The 17,109-nt window shown below is 57.6% G+C and overlaps 1 protein-coding gene across 1 annotated transcript; it reads right to left on the minus strand.

Annotated features, from left to right (window-relative positions):
- Window positions 1-4,975: 4,975 nt before the first annotated feature.
- LOC133356457 (uncharacterized) lies at window positions 4,976-17,104 on the minus strand. The gene is made up of 4 exons (XM_061573990.1): window positions 16,649-17,104; window positions 15,397-15,780; window positions 15,019-15,354; window positions 4,976-5,515 (listed from the first exon to the last, which is right to left on the minus strand). Exons 1-4 carry the CDS (start codon window positions 17,102-17,104, stop codon window positions 4,976-4,978), a joined length of 1,716 nt encoding a protein of 571 aa, XP_061429974.1.
- Between the last annotated feature and the right edge of the window lie 5 nt (window positions 17,105-17,109).

A 17,109-nucleotide genomic window follows, 5' to 3' on the forward strand; every position in this document is an offset into this window, starting at 1 on the left:
CAAACAGAAAAGTCCAGGAAAAAACAGCAAAGTCTTCCAGAAAAAGCACCGCGTATCAACGATGTGTGCAAACATCCCAGTGGGATGCAAGTCAAACAATAACAACCATAAGACAATTTAGATTAAAGTTATCAGACTAACTCTGTACTACAACAAACAAATATGGCTAAACCAAAACGTTTTCGAAATCACCAAAATAAAGCTATAAAAGCAATGTAACAGTGATCATAGGAACTGTGATTGACATTTTACAATAAACGATATACATACCATGTAGTGTGTAATGTAGTGTATCGTCTCGAGCAGTGGTTCTTAAACTTTTACTTTCAGCCTTGCATCGCTTTGCTTCGCATTCGTGATTGTTTTTCGTTATGTTAATAACTACTTCGGGGTTTGATGAAACTAAATCAGTTGTGCTGAGTTTGTGTTTCTATGATTTACCTTCTCAAAGAAATCTGCCCACGTCTCGCACCCCCAAGGGGTGGCCTGCACCCCGGCTTAAGAACCACTGGCTCGTGTACAGCGTAGTGTATAGTGTAGTGCAGTGTATAGTGTAGCGCAGTGTATGTTGAACTTCTTTCGCACCGTACGTAGCCCGCTGTGCTAATCGGGGGTGCAGGTGGTGGTGAGGAAGGACGGAAACTAACAAAAGGCAGTTCGAGATTAATGAGATTTTCAGTCTCGATGATGATTTAAAAGTGCCACAGCTCCAGCACAGCAGCTGCTGCTGCTGCTGCTGCAACCTCGTGTCCCCCCCCCCCCCGCTGCCGCCTTGCAAGAGCAGCAACAGCCGCGTACGTAGTAACACCGAAGTCAGTACGACAAGATATTAATCTTTATTTTAGTAACGAATTAATGTTTACCATATGTATTATTGTTCAAACGTTTAACCGATACTCCCAATAAACCCCATTCGTGTACAGGGGCTCCTCTGCTTACGAACATTCGACTTACGAACTTTTAGAGATACGAACAAAACTGCCCATACGACCAGTTTGCCTGTTAGGACCGGGAGACGTAAGTTCAACCACCGCGCAATAGATGGCGGTGGTGGCATCGACATCTACAGAACGTGAAGAACCAGTGGCATCTACAGAACGTGAAGAACCAGTGGCATCTACATCTACAGAACGTGAAGAACCAGTGGCATCTACATCTGCAGAACGTGAAGAACCAGTGGCATCTACATCTACAGAACGTGAAGAACCAGTGGCATCTACATCTGCAGAACGTGAAGAACCAGTGGCATCTACATCTGCAGAACGTGAAGAACCAGTGGCATCTACATCTGCAGAACGTGAAGAACCAGCGGCATCTACATCTACAGAACGTGAATAACTCGTGGCATCTACATCTGCAGAACGTGAAGAACCAGTGGCATCTACATCTGCAGAACGTGAAGAACCAGTGGCATCTACATCTGCAGAACGTGAAGAACCAGTGGCATCTACAGCTACAGGAGATTATACAAATTTTAACGCCATTCCCCGTGTTTAGTGTACACGCCGTACAACACGTTTGGAATCGACAGGAGTAACGTTGGGCTTAGTAACAAATCGACTTAGAACAGACACCTCTGAAACCTAACTCGTTCGTCAGTAGAGGAGTCCCGGTATCTATTATGCTCACAAGTAATAACGACCGCTGCTGTCGGGACCCCCCCCCTCCCCCGTGCACGGCGGTGTCGCGAGACCCCTCCAGGAACGCATTGTCGAGCGCTAAACGAGGACTTGCCTGTATGGTGGTGCCTGGGCTCTAGGGTGGCTAGGAGATGTTAGCTACCTCGCTTGGTCTACAGGAGGTCGTGGGTGTCTCTCTCCCTGTAGAGATGTTAGCTTCCTCGCCTGGTATACAGGAGGTCGTTGCTGCGATCCCGACCCTGACGCCGGCTGTTGCTGTATATTTGGAGTTTGCGTGTGTCTCTCCCTGTAGAGATGTTAACTACCTCGCCTGGTCTACAGGAGGTCGTGGGTGCGATCCCGACCCTGACGCCTGCTGCTGTATATTTGGAGTTTGCGTGTCTCTCTCCCCGTGGTCGTGTGAATTTTTCTCCGGGTCCTCCGGTTTTTTCTCTCCACGTTTCGAATCGACAACATGACCACGGCGATTTGAGTATTTGGCTGCTGGGATAAACCTCCACGTGATGAACGACGACAAGCCGCCACCTCGTCTGGGCTACCTCGTCTGTGATGGCCAGCTCGCTTCCGTGGGGGCTGGCCTGGTAAAATAAAAAGTAAAAAATAGTTTAGTTTTCTATACTCTTTGGTTCTTTCGGTAAAGTCACGTAGGTATAAAATAAAACAAATCACGACGTTTCGGGCGCAGCACAAGCGTCCATTGTCAGGTGGGAAAGCGTGGCCGGAAACGTCGTGATTTCTTTTATTTTATACCCACGTGATTTTACCGAAAGAACCAAAGAGTTTGGATTCCTGCAGTCACGAAAGCTTCAGATCAAGTTAAGTTTTAGATTCGAGCTGAACCTCCCTCCCTCTCTCTGTCCGTCTCGTCTCACCGCGTCTCCTGCACCGAAGTCTCGGGCTCCACTTGCTGCCACCGCTGCCACCGCTGCTGAATCGTCGTACTTCTCCCGCACCTCCTGATTGGCACGGTTGGCTAAGTGCGGTGCGAAAGAAGTTCAACGTACGTGCCGCACTTTGCCGTTTGTTGTCGTACACCGCCATCTGCTGGCGAGGCGAGGGACACGCTCTCAACTCACAAACAAACGCTTTGGTTTCGATTTAAAGCTTTCGTGACTGCAGGGATTCATCTTCTTGGTTCTTTCGGTAAAGTCACGTAGAAGGGAAATAATAAAATAATAAAAATAAAACATAATAAAATACAATTCTCACGACGTTTCGGCCACAACGCAAGCAGCCGTCCTCAGGTGAAGAACAAGGCTGTCCGCAGGTGAAGACGCTGTCTTTCCGACAGCCCTGTTCTTCACCTGAGGACGGCTGCTTGCGTTGTGGCCGAAACGTCGTGAGAATTGTATTTTATTATGTTTTATTTTTATTATTTCCCTTCTACGTGACTTTACCGAGAGAACCAAGAAGATGAATCGCTTTGTTGTTCTCGTGCCACCAGGTGAGGCCCCCCCGCTGAGCTGCGAGGCAGCAGCTCTTTCTCAGAAGCGACCCTGGCGATCGCAAATGATGGCTCATCGTGAGCACCACGTGGACATGTAGAGTAGCAGCCACATACTCGAGACGCGTGGTGATGTCGATTCCAAATGTGGAGGGGAAAACCCCGAGACAAATCCCACGCGACCACGGAGAGAGAGAGAGACACCGCAAACTCCACATACACAGCAGCAGCAGCAGGCGTCAGGGTCGGGATTGAAGCCACGACCTCCTGTAGACCAGGCGAGGCAGTTAACATCTCTACAGGGAGAGAGAGAGAGAGACACGCAATCTCCAAATATACAGCAGCAGCAGGCGTCATCAGGGTCGGGATCGAACCCACGACCTCCTGTAGACCAGGCGAGGCAGTTAACATCTCTACAGGGAGAGAGACACGCAAACTACACACACAGCAGCAGCAGCAGCGGGAAGTCCCCAAGACGGACAAAGAGGAGGAGGGCGGCACGGCTCCAGATGGGCAGCAGGGAGAGAGGAGGGAATGAGGTGATGATCTTGGATAAAGAGAAGGTGGGGTGATGATGATGATGGGGGTGGTGGTGATGGGGGTGGTGGTGATGATGATGATGGGGGTGGTGGTGGTGATGAGGATGATGAGAGGGTGGTGCTGGTGGTGATGATGATGATGATGGGGGTGGTGGTGGTGGTTATGATGATGATGATGGGGGTGGTGGTGGTGGTGATGATGATGATGAGAGGGTGGTGCTGGTGGTGATGATGATGATGGGGGTGGTGGTGATGATGATGATGGGGGTGGTGGTGGTGGTGGTGATGATGATGATGGGGGTGGTGGTGGTGATGAGGATGATGAGAGGGTGGTGCTGGTGGTGATGATGATGGGGGTGGTGGTGGTGGTGATGATGATGATGATGGGGGTGGTGGTGGTGGTTATGATGATGATGGGGGTGGTGGTGGTGGTGATGAGGATGATGAGAGGGTGGTGCTGGTGGTGATGATGATGATGGGGGTGGTGGTGGTGGTGATGGTGATGATGATGGGGGTGGTGGTGATGATGATGATGGGGATGGTGGTGGTGGTGATGATGATGATGATGGGGGGGGTAGGCTGGGGTGGGGGGGGTAGGCTGGGGTGGGGGGGGGTAGGCTGGGGTGGGGGGGGGGGTAGGCTGGGGTGGGGGGGGGGGGTAGGCTGGGGTGGGGGGGGGGTAGGCTGGGGTGGGGGGGGGTAGGCTGGGGTGGGGGGGGGGTAGGCTGGGGTGGGGGGGGGGTAGGCTGGGGTGGGGGGGGGGTAGGCTGGGGTGGGGGGGGGGGGTAGGCTGGGGTGGGGGGGGGGGGTAGGCTGGGGTGGGGGGGGGGGTAGGCTGGGGTGGGGGGGGGGTAGGCTGGGGTGGGGGGGGGGGTAGGCTGGGGTGGGGGGGGGTAGGTTGGGGTGGGGGGGGGTAGGCTGGGGTGGGGGGGGGGATAGGCTGGGGTGGGGGGGATAGGCTGGGGTGGGGGGATAGGCTGGGGTGGGGGGATAGGCTGGGCTGGGGGGGATAGGCTGGGGTGGGGGGGATAGGCTGGGCTGGGGGGGATAGGCTGGGGTGGGGGGGATAGGCTGGGGTGGGGGGGGATAGGCTGGGGTGGGGGGGGGATAGGCTGGGGTGGGGGGGGATAGGCTGGGGTGGGGGGGGATAGGCTGGGGTGGGGGGGATAGGCTGGGGTGGGGGGGATAGGCTGGGGTGGGGGGGGATAGGCTGGGGTGGGGGGGGATAGGCTGGGGTGGGGGGGGATAGGCTGGGGTGGGGGGGGATAGGCTGGGGTGGGGGGATAGGCTGGGGTGGGGGGGGATAGGCTGGGGTGGGTGGGACGGAGCGCACAGCCCCCCCCCCCCCACGGCTACACGACGACCCGCACGCCACCGGCCCCCGCGCGGCGCCGTCTCGGCGAGGCGACGCCGCAGCAGCTGAGACGCCTCCGCAGGGGCGCGTGTCCCAGCGCCAGGATGAGGGGGCACACGGCGAGGAACGTGGAGGCGGAGAAGCGCGCCACGGCCAGCAGCGCGCCCGCGAGGGGCCCCTCGCGCTGCCCGCCGAAGTTGTAGAAGTTCACGGCGAGGATGTGCGAGCCCCACGAGGCCACGAAGGAGCCGACGAGCGCCAGCACCAGCCTCGTGGCGCGAACCTCCGCAGCCAGCCCGGGGGTGGCCGAGACCACGACGCCGCTGGTGAAGCCACCGCTGACGACGCCGCTGGTGACGACGCTGCCGGCGTGCGGCACCCGCCCGGCGGCGCCGGCGGTGGAAGCCCCCGCGGGGTCATCGTCGCCGCCGTGGGTCCCGCTGGCCGCGTGGCCTCGTGCCGCCTCGGCAGGCCCCGGCTGGCCGCAGGGCGATGGCCCCGTGGGGCGGTCCGTGGCGAGGGCCCGGGGGCCTCCGGTCTGTGGGGGGGGGGGGGGTATTCCAAAAAATCAATCGGTTTCATCACAAAGTTTGATGTCCTCGGATGTGAACGAATGTGAACGACGCCTCGATGCGTGTTCGCGCTCTCGGGTGGCATCAAGTCCCCACGTTCAGCAGCAACATGGCAAGTGTCGCTCCTCGCAGTGCACAGCTTGACATCGCACAGCAGCCCCTTGACACGTGTATTAGTATTATTAGTATTAGTTGTATTAGTATTATTAGTGTGAGTATTATTAGTAGTATTAGTAGTATTATTGGTATTATTAGTAGTATTATTATTAGTATTAGTAGTATTATTACTATTATTAGTAGTAGTATTATTAGTATTAGTAGTATTAGTAATATTATTAGTATTAGTAGTAGTATTATTAGTAGTAGTGTAATGCGGTTGTAAACGGCCCTTCTGAGGTGCCGTCAGGGGGGGAGGAGTTAGGTCACGTGGGGGGAGAGGGGTTGAGTATAGAAGGAGGGGAACCGGAAGAGCAGGGGGAGTGACGGGGAACCAGGAACAGAGGAAGGCCACGAAGGGCGAAGCGGGGTGTGGCGAGATCGCCACGAACACGGGGGGAGCGAGGATCGGCACCGTTGGCCAGCGGTGACCGACCCGAAGCAGCGAGGAGGCTGCAGTCAGCAGCGGGGCTGCACAGAGAGGGTGGGCAGCGGGTCTGCATACAGTGACAGCCAGAGGGTCTGCACATAGGGGTAGCAGCGGGAGTCTGCACATAGGGGTAGCAGCGAGTCTGCAGGGAGGAGGTTACAGTAGATGAAGCAGAGAGTCAGAGGGGTGAGGAAGCTATAATAGCAGTGAATAGCCGGGGGCTACAAATACAGGAGTTATAACAGAGTGCCGTGTGGGTAAAGACGTGAACCTGAATAAAGACACGAAGACAGAAAGAAGTGTTCGAGTCTTTTTATTACACTGGTGTCAGAAGTGAAACGGCATGGCGAAACAACTGAGGAAGAAGAATATCCCATCTCCGGCGTCGGCTTCATCATCGGACGACGACGATCTTCCTCCTGAGGTCGGCTTCACTTCGGCGGAGGGAGAGATCCGTGAGGGCCCGGGTGTGGAGGAGGTTGCCGCTGCGCCCGACCCATCTGCGTTGAAGGACGAAGATTTAAGATGGACCCGGATGGCGGAGCAACTGGCGACCCTAAAAACCGTCATCACGGAGTTGTGTGACCTTGTCACGCCAAGGGCGGCGTTGGAAGGTGATGGTGGTGATCGGCAGGAGCCCGGGTCGTCTTCGATGGCGCCGCCATCGACCACGCGGCGTGAAGACGCCATCTTGGGCGTGGCGCACCACGGAAGGCGGGAAGCCGCCATCTTGGGGCCGCCACGAAGATCGTCCGCCATCTTGGCGACACCGCGTTGCGACGCCTTGCTGAACTTGCCGCCGGAAGAGTCGGTGACGGACGGAAGCAGGCCAAGGAGCCGCAGTCGTCACCTTACAACTGTTAAGGAGTTCTCCATCGGGGGCGATTGGAGTGCGTTCGCTTGTCGATTTTTGGCGGCGGTACGAACGGCAAGGTGGACGGACGCCGAGGCGCTGGAGGTGCTTCCGACTCTCCTTGACGATGAGTCTGTTCGTTTTTTTCGCTCTATAAAAGCTGCGAAGAAGAAAACATTGCGTGGAGTGTTCGACGAAATGGCGGACGCGTACGAGCCACCGGATGACGCCCATCGCCGCTTCGTGCAGCGGCAACGCGCACCGGAGGAGTCGCCTGTAGCGTACAGGGGCGCCGTGCTGGAACTCGCGATGGCCGCTTACCCGGAGACGGAGCCTGACCTGCTGGAACCTCTCATCTTGGGGAAGATGTTGGAGTTATCCCGGGATCTGGGCATTCCTATGCCGGCTTGCGGTCACGAGAAACTCACGTCCCGGACCGCGGCTAAGTGTTTGGACGCCCAGTTCAATCTCCGCCGCTGGAAACAAGTCACGGCGTGGACGGGCGGTCCTGTCGTCGATGGGGGGGCCGTAGGGTGGGACCCTACAAAGGCCGTGTACGTGCCGGATGCGACCGGCCCAAAGGAGCTCTCGGCCGCCTCCACTCCGTGGCCGGCTCGAAGCGAGCCGGGGCCGCGGGCTCCGCCGCCGGCGCGGCCACGTCGGGACGGGGTGCCTGCTGCGCGCCGACCCGACGTCGACTGTTTCCGCTGCGGCCGTCGGGGCCACTATGCCAGGGACTGCTGGGCCCGGGTTCCGGGGCCGCCCCAGCAGGAGGCCTCGATCGCGGACATCCCAAAGAAAGACTCTCCGGCACAGGCAAGTCGGTGCGCACCAGACACCCGGCAAGGCCTGACACCTCACTCATCGCCGTTGTTGTGCGACGCGGATGTTCTAAAATATGGGAGGCCAGTATCTGCGCCTTGTCGCTCGATAACGCAGTGGCGTAAGTTGGCTCGGCGGGTTGTCGCGGCCGCTACAGGTTCGTCCACTGTACCGGGGTCGATCCAAGGGGTGGACGTGCGTATTTTGGTGGATTCCGGGGCGTCCGCGACCATTATTTCGGATGTCATATTCCATCTTTTGAACATCCCACCGGGGGCCGTGAGGCCGGCTTACGCTTCCTGCATCGCTGCGAACGGGGGTAGTATGGGCATCGTGGGACAGGTGGACGATAATATTTCTATCGGGGGGGTCTCGGCCTCGGGCGTTGTGTTAATTTCGAGGTCCCTGGCGGTTCCTTGCTTGTTGGGCACGGATTTTTTGGCTAAGATGCCCATTTTAATTAGAATCAATGAAAATTGCATTGAACTGCCAGGGGGCCGCAAATTGGCGTTTTTACAGTCCACCTGGGGGCGACCGGCTCCGGTTGCCCAGGTGCAGGCGTTATCGGAAGTTTCAGTTGATATTCCACCTGGCTCGCAGATGCTCATTCCCCTACGATACCGGAAGCCGGTTCCGGGTCGGCAGAGTGCTTGTGGAATTTTGCTGTCGCCGTCCGCCGCTATTACGGGCGGATTGGCACTGGTTGGGGCGCAAACCATTGTCCGTCCGGATCAGCGCCCGTTTTTGCAGGTGTTAAATGCGACTTCTGAAAGCGTGTGTGTGCCGGCTGGTACCGTTGTGGCACACGCCACTACGGCGTTTACGGCTCAGAGTGACATTCCGGACGGGGGGCTGGTGGGTGGTGTTTCACACGACGGAGGGGTGGACGATCGTTGGATCGCCGAATTATGTGCGGAAAATTCGGCCCTTTCCGCTGAGCAGCGTTGTGCGATTCATAAATTATTAGCGAGCTATTCCGATGTGTTTAGCTCGGACGATTTGGACTTGGGACGCACCTCGCTGCTCTCTCATCACATCGAAACGGGGGACGCGGCCCCTATCCGCTTGAACTCGCGTCGGATGAGTCCGGCTGAGCGTGAGCACGTTCGAGGGGCAGTGGAAGACATGTTGAAAGCGGATATTATATCTCCGTCTAATAGCCCGTGGGGTGCGCCTGTCGTGTTGGTTAAAAAGAAAGATGGTAAATTACGATTTTGTGTGGATTTTCGGAAGTTAAATAAAGTGTCGGTGGCAGATGCGTATCCCCTGCCGCGTATGGACGATTCTCTCGACGCCTTGTCAGGGGCTAAGTTTTTTTCAACGCTAGATCTCTCTTCGGGCTTCTGGCAGCTTCCCCTTGACGAGCCCTCGCGGGAAAAGACAGCGTTCCGTACGCCGCAGGGGTTGTTCCAATTTAACTGTCTGCCGATGGGGTTGAATGCAGCCCCTGCCACCTTTCAGAGATTGATGGAGTTGGTATTGACGGGGTTGCAGTGGGAGACATGTCTCATTTATTTAGATGATATTATTGTCTTCAGCCGCACATTTGATGAGCATTTATTGCGGTTGGAGGCCGTTTTTGCCAGAATGCGTTCTGCTAATTTGAAATTCAAGCCTAAGAAATGTCATCTACTGCAACGTTCCGTTCGATACTTGGGACATATTGTTAGTGCGGACGGGGTGGCCACGGATCCAGAGAAAACTGCGTGTGTCCGGGATTGGGCAACCCCCGCCACGGTGGGTGATGTGCGTCGGTTTTTGGGGTTCGCCTCATATTACCGGAGGTTTGTTCCGAATTTCGCTACTATCGCCAGGCCTTTGCATCTCCTTACTGGGAAGGGGCACAAATTTGTGTGGGGACCGCCGGAGGAGGCGGCGTTTCGGAGCCTGCGCGACCTACTGGCTACTGCGCCGACGTTGGATTATCCGGATTTTGAACATCCCTTCATTCTGGATACTGATGCGAGTGACACCGGGATTGGGGCGGTGTTGTCCCAGTCAAAAGGTGGTGTTGAGCGTGTGGTGGCGTACGGGAGTCGGGTTTTGTCTCCCGCGGAAACTCGTTACTGCGTCACTCGCAGGGAACTTTTGGCTATTGTGTATTTTCTCCGCCAATTTCGACCGTATCTGTACGGTCGGTCGTTTATTGTCCGAACGGACCATGCGGCCTTGCAGTACGCTCTTAAGATGGACCAGCCATCCGGACAATTGGCGAGATGGCTGGACACGTTGCAAGAATTCTCCTTCCAAATTCACCATCGGAAGGGTGTGCGTCACGCTAACGCGGACGCACTGTCCAGGTTGCCGCAACAATCCCCTTGTGCGTGTGCGTCGGGGACGCATAGGTGTGGACCGGCTCAGCCCCCCCCTCAACCTGTCGCGCGGGCAGTGGATGTTCTCGAACCTCCGCTTACACCGGGACCGGTTGAAGGGGGACCGGCTGACGGGATTTTGCGTCTTCCAAGGTCTGTGTGGATTCGGGAGCAAATGTTGGACGATTCTTTGGTGTCGTTACGGAAACGAACGGAGAAGGCGGGTAAGGAAGTCGGTGCGGGTGGTAATTCGGAAACTGCTCTCTGAGATGGGTTACTGATGTGGAGGGAAGGGATACAGGAACACTGGCGTCTCGTTGTGCCTGCGTCATTGCGCTATGAGCTGATTAGATCCTTGCACTGTGACACACTTTTACACCTGGGGGTGCAGAAAACCCTATTGACGCTGCAACGAGACTATTATTGGCACGGCATGACGACGGATGTCGTCGGTCACGTTCGCGCGTGTCCCGATTGTGCCCGCCGTAAGCCGCCTAAACATCCATATGTTCCGCCGATACAATCGATTAAAGTATCTCGGGTTAATGAGTTGGTGGCGTTAGATATTTTGGGACCCTTTCCGCCATCAGCTAAAGGGAATAAGTATTTACTGGTGGGGGTGGAGTACCTCTCTCGCTGGCCGATGGCCTGGCCCTTGCCTGACCAGTCAGCGGCGTCTATCACGGACGCCTTTCTATTTGGGTATGTAATGGACAAAGGGGCTCCGGAGAGGCTCCTTACGGATCAGGGACGTAACTTTTCGTCTAAATTGTTGGGGGAGGTGTGTGCGGCTCTTGGAACTAAAAAGATACGGACGTCCCCCTACCACCCGCAAACGGATGGTATGGTGGAACGGTTTGAATCGGACTCTGTCCGCCATGCTGTGCCATACAGTCGGGGAAAACCAATCTGATTGGGATTTGCATATCCCTGGGGTGCTTTCGGCGTATCGCATGACGCCGCACGCGGCTACTGGATACTCGCCGTTTTTCCTTATGTACGGCCGTGAGAACGTGCCGCCGATTCATGACCAGTTGGGAACCGGTGCGAGGGGGCCTGTTAAGCCTCTTCCTGAGTATATTAAGGACAACGTTCGGCGTGTCGCTGAGGCGAGGGAAAATGCCCGCATGGCTACTGCCAAGGCTCAGGCCAGGAATGAGCGGTGTGCCCGACGTTCAAAGGGGGAGTGTCCCTGGAAAAAGGGGGACCTGGCCTGGCTTCATTGCCCACAGGTGCGGCCAGGTACATCTCCTAAATTACATCGACCTTGGCAGGGTCCGGTCCGCCTCATTGAGGTTCCCAACCCACAGTCGGCGCGTGTTCAGGTTGGTGCACGGCGTTGGTTCGTGCACACGTCCCGGTTGAAGCCATACATTGCCCCACGGCCGGATGCGTCATCTCCCCAAGTTGCCTTGCCGGGGTCTGTTGCTGCCGACTCGCCCTTGCCTGTGTCTGCTGACCTTGCGAGAGCGCCTGTCGGACCCTTCACAGACAAGCCGGCCGTGACAGCGCAGGGAGGAGGACCTTCCGCTTGTGGGACGCCGACCGGAGCCGCAGAACCCACGGGACCTGCAGCTCTTCCTATCCCTCCGCGGACGCGAGTACGGGATGTTTCTGGACGCGAGCGGGACAGTGGCGGGCCTCCAATGGCGACGGAAGAACTTGCGCCCGTCGCCCCTAAAACCCTTCCACGTTCCCGCTCGGCGGGTGGGCCGCCGACCGTCCGGGACGGCCCGGCTACCCGTACTCGCTCGAAATCCCTCACGTTTCGTTAGATTGTGTTGTGTTGTGTTATTGTTATAATGTTCTTCAATGCTTCGTGTCTTTTTGCGTGTTGGCCCTTTACACCCGCATTGCTTTTCAGGTTGCAATTCAGCCGAGGTCGGCTGGATTTTCTTTAGGGGGGAGGGTGATGTAATGCGGTTGTAAACGGCCCTTCTGAGGTGCCGTCAGGGGGGGAGGAGTTAGGTCACGTGGGGGGAGAGGGGTTGAGTATAGAAGGAGGGGAACCGGAAGAGCAGGGGGAGTGACGGGGAACCAGGAACAGAGGAAGGCCACGAAGGGCGAAGCGGGGTGTGGCGAGATCGCCACGAACACGGGGGGAGCGAGGATCGGCACCGTTGGCCAGCGGTGACCGACCCGAAGCAGCGAGGAGGCTGCAGTCAGCAGCGGGGCTGCACAGAGAGGGTGGGCAGCGGGTCTGCATACAGTGACAGCCAGAGGGTCTGCACATAGGGGTAGCAGCGGGACTCTGCACATAGGGGTAGCAGCGAGTCTGCAGGGAGGAGGTTACAGTAGATGAAGCAGAGAGTCAGAGGGGTGAGGAAGCTATAATAGCAGTGAATAGCCGGGGGCTACAAATACAGGAGTTATAACAGAGTGCCGTGTGGGTAAAGACGTGAACCTGAATAAAGACACGAAGACAGAAAGAAGTGTTCGAGTCCTTTTATTACAGTAGTATTATTAGTATTAGTAGTATTATTACTAGTATTATTAGTAGTATTATTACTAGTATTAGTAGTATTATTAGTAGTAGTATTAGTATTATTAGTAGTATTATTAGTGGGAGTATTATTAGTAGTATTAGTATTATTAGTATTAATAGTAGTAGTATTAGTATTATTAATAGTATTACTAGTATTAGTAGTAGTATTATTAGTAGTATTAGTAGTATTATTAGTATAAGTAGTATTATTAGTATTAGTAGTAGTATTATTAGTATTAGTAGTATTAGTAGTCTTATTAGTAGTATTAGTAGTATTATTAGTAGCATTATTAGTAGTATTAGTAGTGTAGGGCTTGAGTATAGCGCGCCACGCATCCCCCACCTCTGTTGCTATGCGAGCAAGCACAGTACATTGGGGTGATGTGAGGTAATGGTTGTTGTTGTGGCTTTAGGCGACGTGGGTCGTTAAGGGTTGAAACAGGTGTCAGGGCAGCCGGGAGGACACAGGCCAGTGATTGGCTAGGAAGGTAATTGGGCATTAGCTGGCGTCGCTCTGGCGGCGAAAACAAGGCCACGTGACACGGGGGGGCAGGGGGCGAGCGATAAGCGGGGGTAGAGATAATTAGGGAGATTAATTGGTGTGGGGATATAAGCCAGAGCGCAACGGAGAGAAGGGAGTCCTGTACGAGTCGGCGTCGTGGATGGAGCTGCAGCAACGGTGCCCGGGGAGTCGCAGAGCAAGTGATAGTAGAGTAAGCATGGAAAGACAGTGTGAGTAGAGTAAAGCGTAGAGAGACAGTGTCAGTAGAGTAAAGCACGGAGAGACAGTGGTAGCGAGAACGCAGTGAACAACCAGGGTAGCCATGCATCGGAAGGATGCAGAGTAGGAGAAACCATAGAGACGACAAGCGTAGCGATAGTGAGGTAGAGAGACGCGGAGCGACGCGGAGTGAGGGCACGGAGAGACGCGGAGCGGTGGCGCAGCAGAGAGAGACGCGGAGCGGAGCGAGGCCGCGCCGAGACGCGGAGCGGTGGCGCAGCAGAGAGACGCGGAGCGGAGCGAGGCCGCGCTGAGACGCGGAGCGGTGGCGCAGCAGAGAGAGACGCGGAGCGGAGCGAGGCCGCGCTGAGACGCGGAGCGGTGGCGCAGCAGAGAGACGCGGAGCGGAGCGAGGCCGCGCCGAGACGTGGAGCGGTGGCGCAGCAGAGAGAGACGCGGAGCGGAGCAAGGCCGCGCTGAGACGCGGAGCGGTGGTGCAGCAGAGAGACGCGGAGCGGAGCGAGGCCGCGCCGAGACGCGGAGCGGTGGCGCAGCAGAGAGAGACGCGGAGCGGAGCAAGGCCGCGCTGAGACGCGGAGCGGTGGCGCAGCAGAGAGAGACGCGGAGCGGAGCGAGGCCGCGCTGAGACGCAGAGCGGTGGTGCAGCAGAGAGATGCGGAGCGGAGCGAGGCCGCGCCGAGACGCGGAGCGGTGGCGCAGCAGAGAGAGACGCGGAGCGGAGCAAGGCCGCGCTGAGACGCGGAGCGGTGGCGCAGCAGAGAGACGCGGAGCGGAGCGAGGCCGCGCTGAGACGCGGAGCGGTGGTGCAGTAGAGAGACGCGGAGCGGAGCGAGGCCGCGCCGAGACGTGGAGCGGTGGCGCGGCGAAGGTGGACTCTAAGAGGAAAATAAAGAGGAGAGAAAGACAACCCTTGTACGAGTCCTACAGTAGTATTATTAGTAGAAGTATTAGTAGTATTATTATTAGTATTATTAGTATTCGTAGTATAATTATTAGTATTAGTAGTATTATTAGTAGTATTATTAGTAGTAGTATTAGTATCATAATTGCCCATAGCCCGAATTCGTGCCCGCTGTGTTTACAGAATTCCTGCGCCGATTCCTCGTCCCAGTCGGTCACTGCGCCTCGGTCACTGATCTACGTCGTCGCCGTCGTCGTCGTTGATGATGTTGATGATGTTGTTGATGATGATGAACGGTCGGGTTGGGCGAGGAGGCGGTGGTGGTGGTGGCGGTGATCGTGGTGGTGGTCGTGGTGGTGGTGGTGGTGGTAGTGATGATGGTGGTCGTGGTGGTGGCGATCTTGGTGGTAGTGGTGGTCAAAGTGTTGGTGATTGTGGTGGTAGTCGTGGTGGTGGTGATCGTGGTGGTGGTCGTGATGATGGTGGTGGTCGTGGTGGTCACGGTGTTGGTGGTCGTGGTGGTGGCGATCGTGGTGGTAGTGGTGGTTAAACTGTTGGTGTTCGTGGTGGTCGTCGTGGTGGTGGTAGTGATCGTGGTGGTGGTGGTAGTGGTGGTTAAAGTGTTGGTGATCGTGGTGGTGGTGTCAGTGATCGTGGTGGTAGTGATCGTGGTGGTAGTGGTGGTTAAACTGTTGATGATCGTGGTGGTGGTGGTAGTGGTGGTGATCGTGGTGGTGGTGGTTGCTGCTGTGTTGTCTCAACGCGTACACTGCCACCAACATCTGAAGCCGGCGGCTCGCCGATGACTTCCGAGCCCGGCTCGCGGACGCCCCCCGCGGGGTCATGGGCAGCCCCAGAGTCCGAGCCATCGTAGACTCCGTCGTAGACTCCGTCGTAGACGCCGTCGTGGACGCCGTCGTGGACGCCGTCGTGGACTCCGTCGTAGACTCGGCACGAACCATCCTCCTCGGGCGTCTCGCGGCCCCACGGGGCCGTCGCCCTCGAGTCTGGGCGCTGCCCCTGCCCCGGAGCCAACCCCGCCGCACCTCGAGCCAGAGGGCCCACGGCGGCCCCGCCTCCGGGCTGCTGCCCCTGCTGCTGCCCCTGCTCCTGCTGCCCCTGCTGCTGCCCCTGCTTCCGTTCCGCCGCGAAGCGCCTGAGCGCCATGAGGCTGGCGGCGTTGGTGACCACCATGAGCACGATGGGCACCACCTCGTGGACCACCAGGGAGGCCATGACGAACACGAAGCCGGCCCCTTGGCCGCCCGGCCCGAAGTCCCAGACGCAGCCGAGGAGCGGCCGCGTGGTGCTGCTGATGAGCATGAGGTTGCCACCCTGCGCCGTGCTCAGCCTCTTGGCCGTGGTGAAGAAGAGGCCCGGCACCGCGTAGGCCGCGTTGAGGCCCCAGACGAGAGCCAGGGAGGCTTTGACGGCGCAGCGCTCCGGGTCGCCGCCGGCGCCGCGGACGCCCATGGAGTTGAGGCGTGGGCCCTGGGAGACGCGGCGCCCGAGGCGAATCATCTTGAACATCTGGGCAGGGAGAGAGGGCGCAGTGGGGGAGATGGGCATAGTAAAAGCAAACCGATTAACGGATGGCTACCCACTCACCCGCCTGTCCACCCACTCGACCACCCACTCACCCACCTGCCCACTCACTCGACCACCCACTCACCCACCTCTCCACCCACTCACCCACCTGCCCACCCACTCGACCATCCACTCACCCACCTGTGTACTCACTCGACCACCCACTCACCCACCTGCCCACTCACTCGACCACCCACTCACCCACCTGTCCACCCACTCGACCACCCACTCACCCACCTGCCCACTCACTCGACCACCCACTCACCCACCTGTCCACCCACTCACCCACTTGCCCACCCACTCGACCACCCACTCACCCACCTGTGCACTCACTCGACCATCCACTCACCCACCTATCCACTCACCACCTGACCACCTAATTGACCACCCACTTATCCATTTGTCTTCTCACCGACCACCCACTCACGTACTCATCTACCAACCCACTCACCTACCCCCTCACCTACCCACTCACCCACCCACTCGCTTACCCACTCACCTACCCACTCACCTACTCACTCACCTACCCACTCACCTACCCACTCACCCACCCACTCACCTACCCACTCACCCACCTACTCACTCACCCACCCACTCACCTACCCACTCACCTACACACTCACCTACCCACTCACCTACCCACCCACTCACCTACCCACTCACCTACCCACTCACCCACCCACTCACCTACCCACCCACTCACCCACCCACTCACCTACACACTCACCTCCCCACTCACCTACCCACTCACCTACCCACTCACCCACCTACTCACTCACCCACCCACTCACCTACCCACCCACCCACTCACCCTGTAGGCGCAGGGCGCCAGGCAGCTCCACGTGTTGACGCAGCGTGCCAGCGTCCACACGCTCATGAGCACTCGGCAGGCGCCCGGCCCCAGCTGGGGATCGAACCCGGCGTCTGCGGCGAGCAGCAGCGTGTTGCGCGTCACCCCCAGGAGCGCGTTGCTCGCCATCAGATTCCCGATGAGCAGCCCCCAGGGAGGGAGGCGGGCGACGCGAGACCGCAGCAGCGCGGGACACCCGCAGACGAGGTGGAGACAACCACCACCACCACAACCACCGCAATCACAGCCACGGCGACGACGGTGGCGGCTGTCGACGTTCCGTGCGGCGCCTCGCCCAGACGCGGGCGCCTCGGTGGGAGAGCCGAGCAGCAGGAGGAGGAGGACGACGACGTTCCCCACGATGCCCATCGCCACGATCAGCGCGTAGAGGGCCACCTGCGCCGGGTGCTCGGCCATGGCTG

The sequence above is a fragment of the Lethenteron reissneri genome, chromosome 54, assembly GCF_015708825.2.
Source record: "Lethenteron reissneri isolate LAM-NWPU_2019-01 chromosome 54, ASM1570882v1, whole genome shotgun sequence".
NCBI lineage: Eukaryota > Metazoa > Chordata > Hyperoartia > Petromyzontiformes > Petromyzontidae > Lethenteron > Lethenteron reissneri.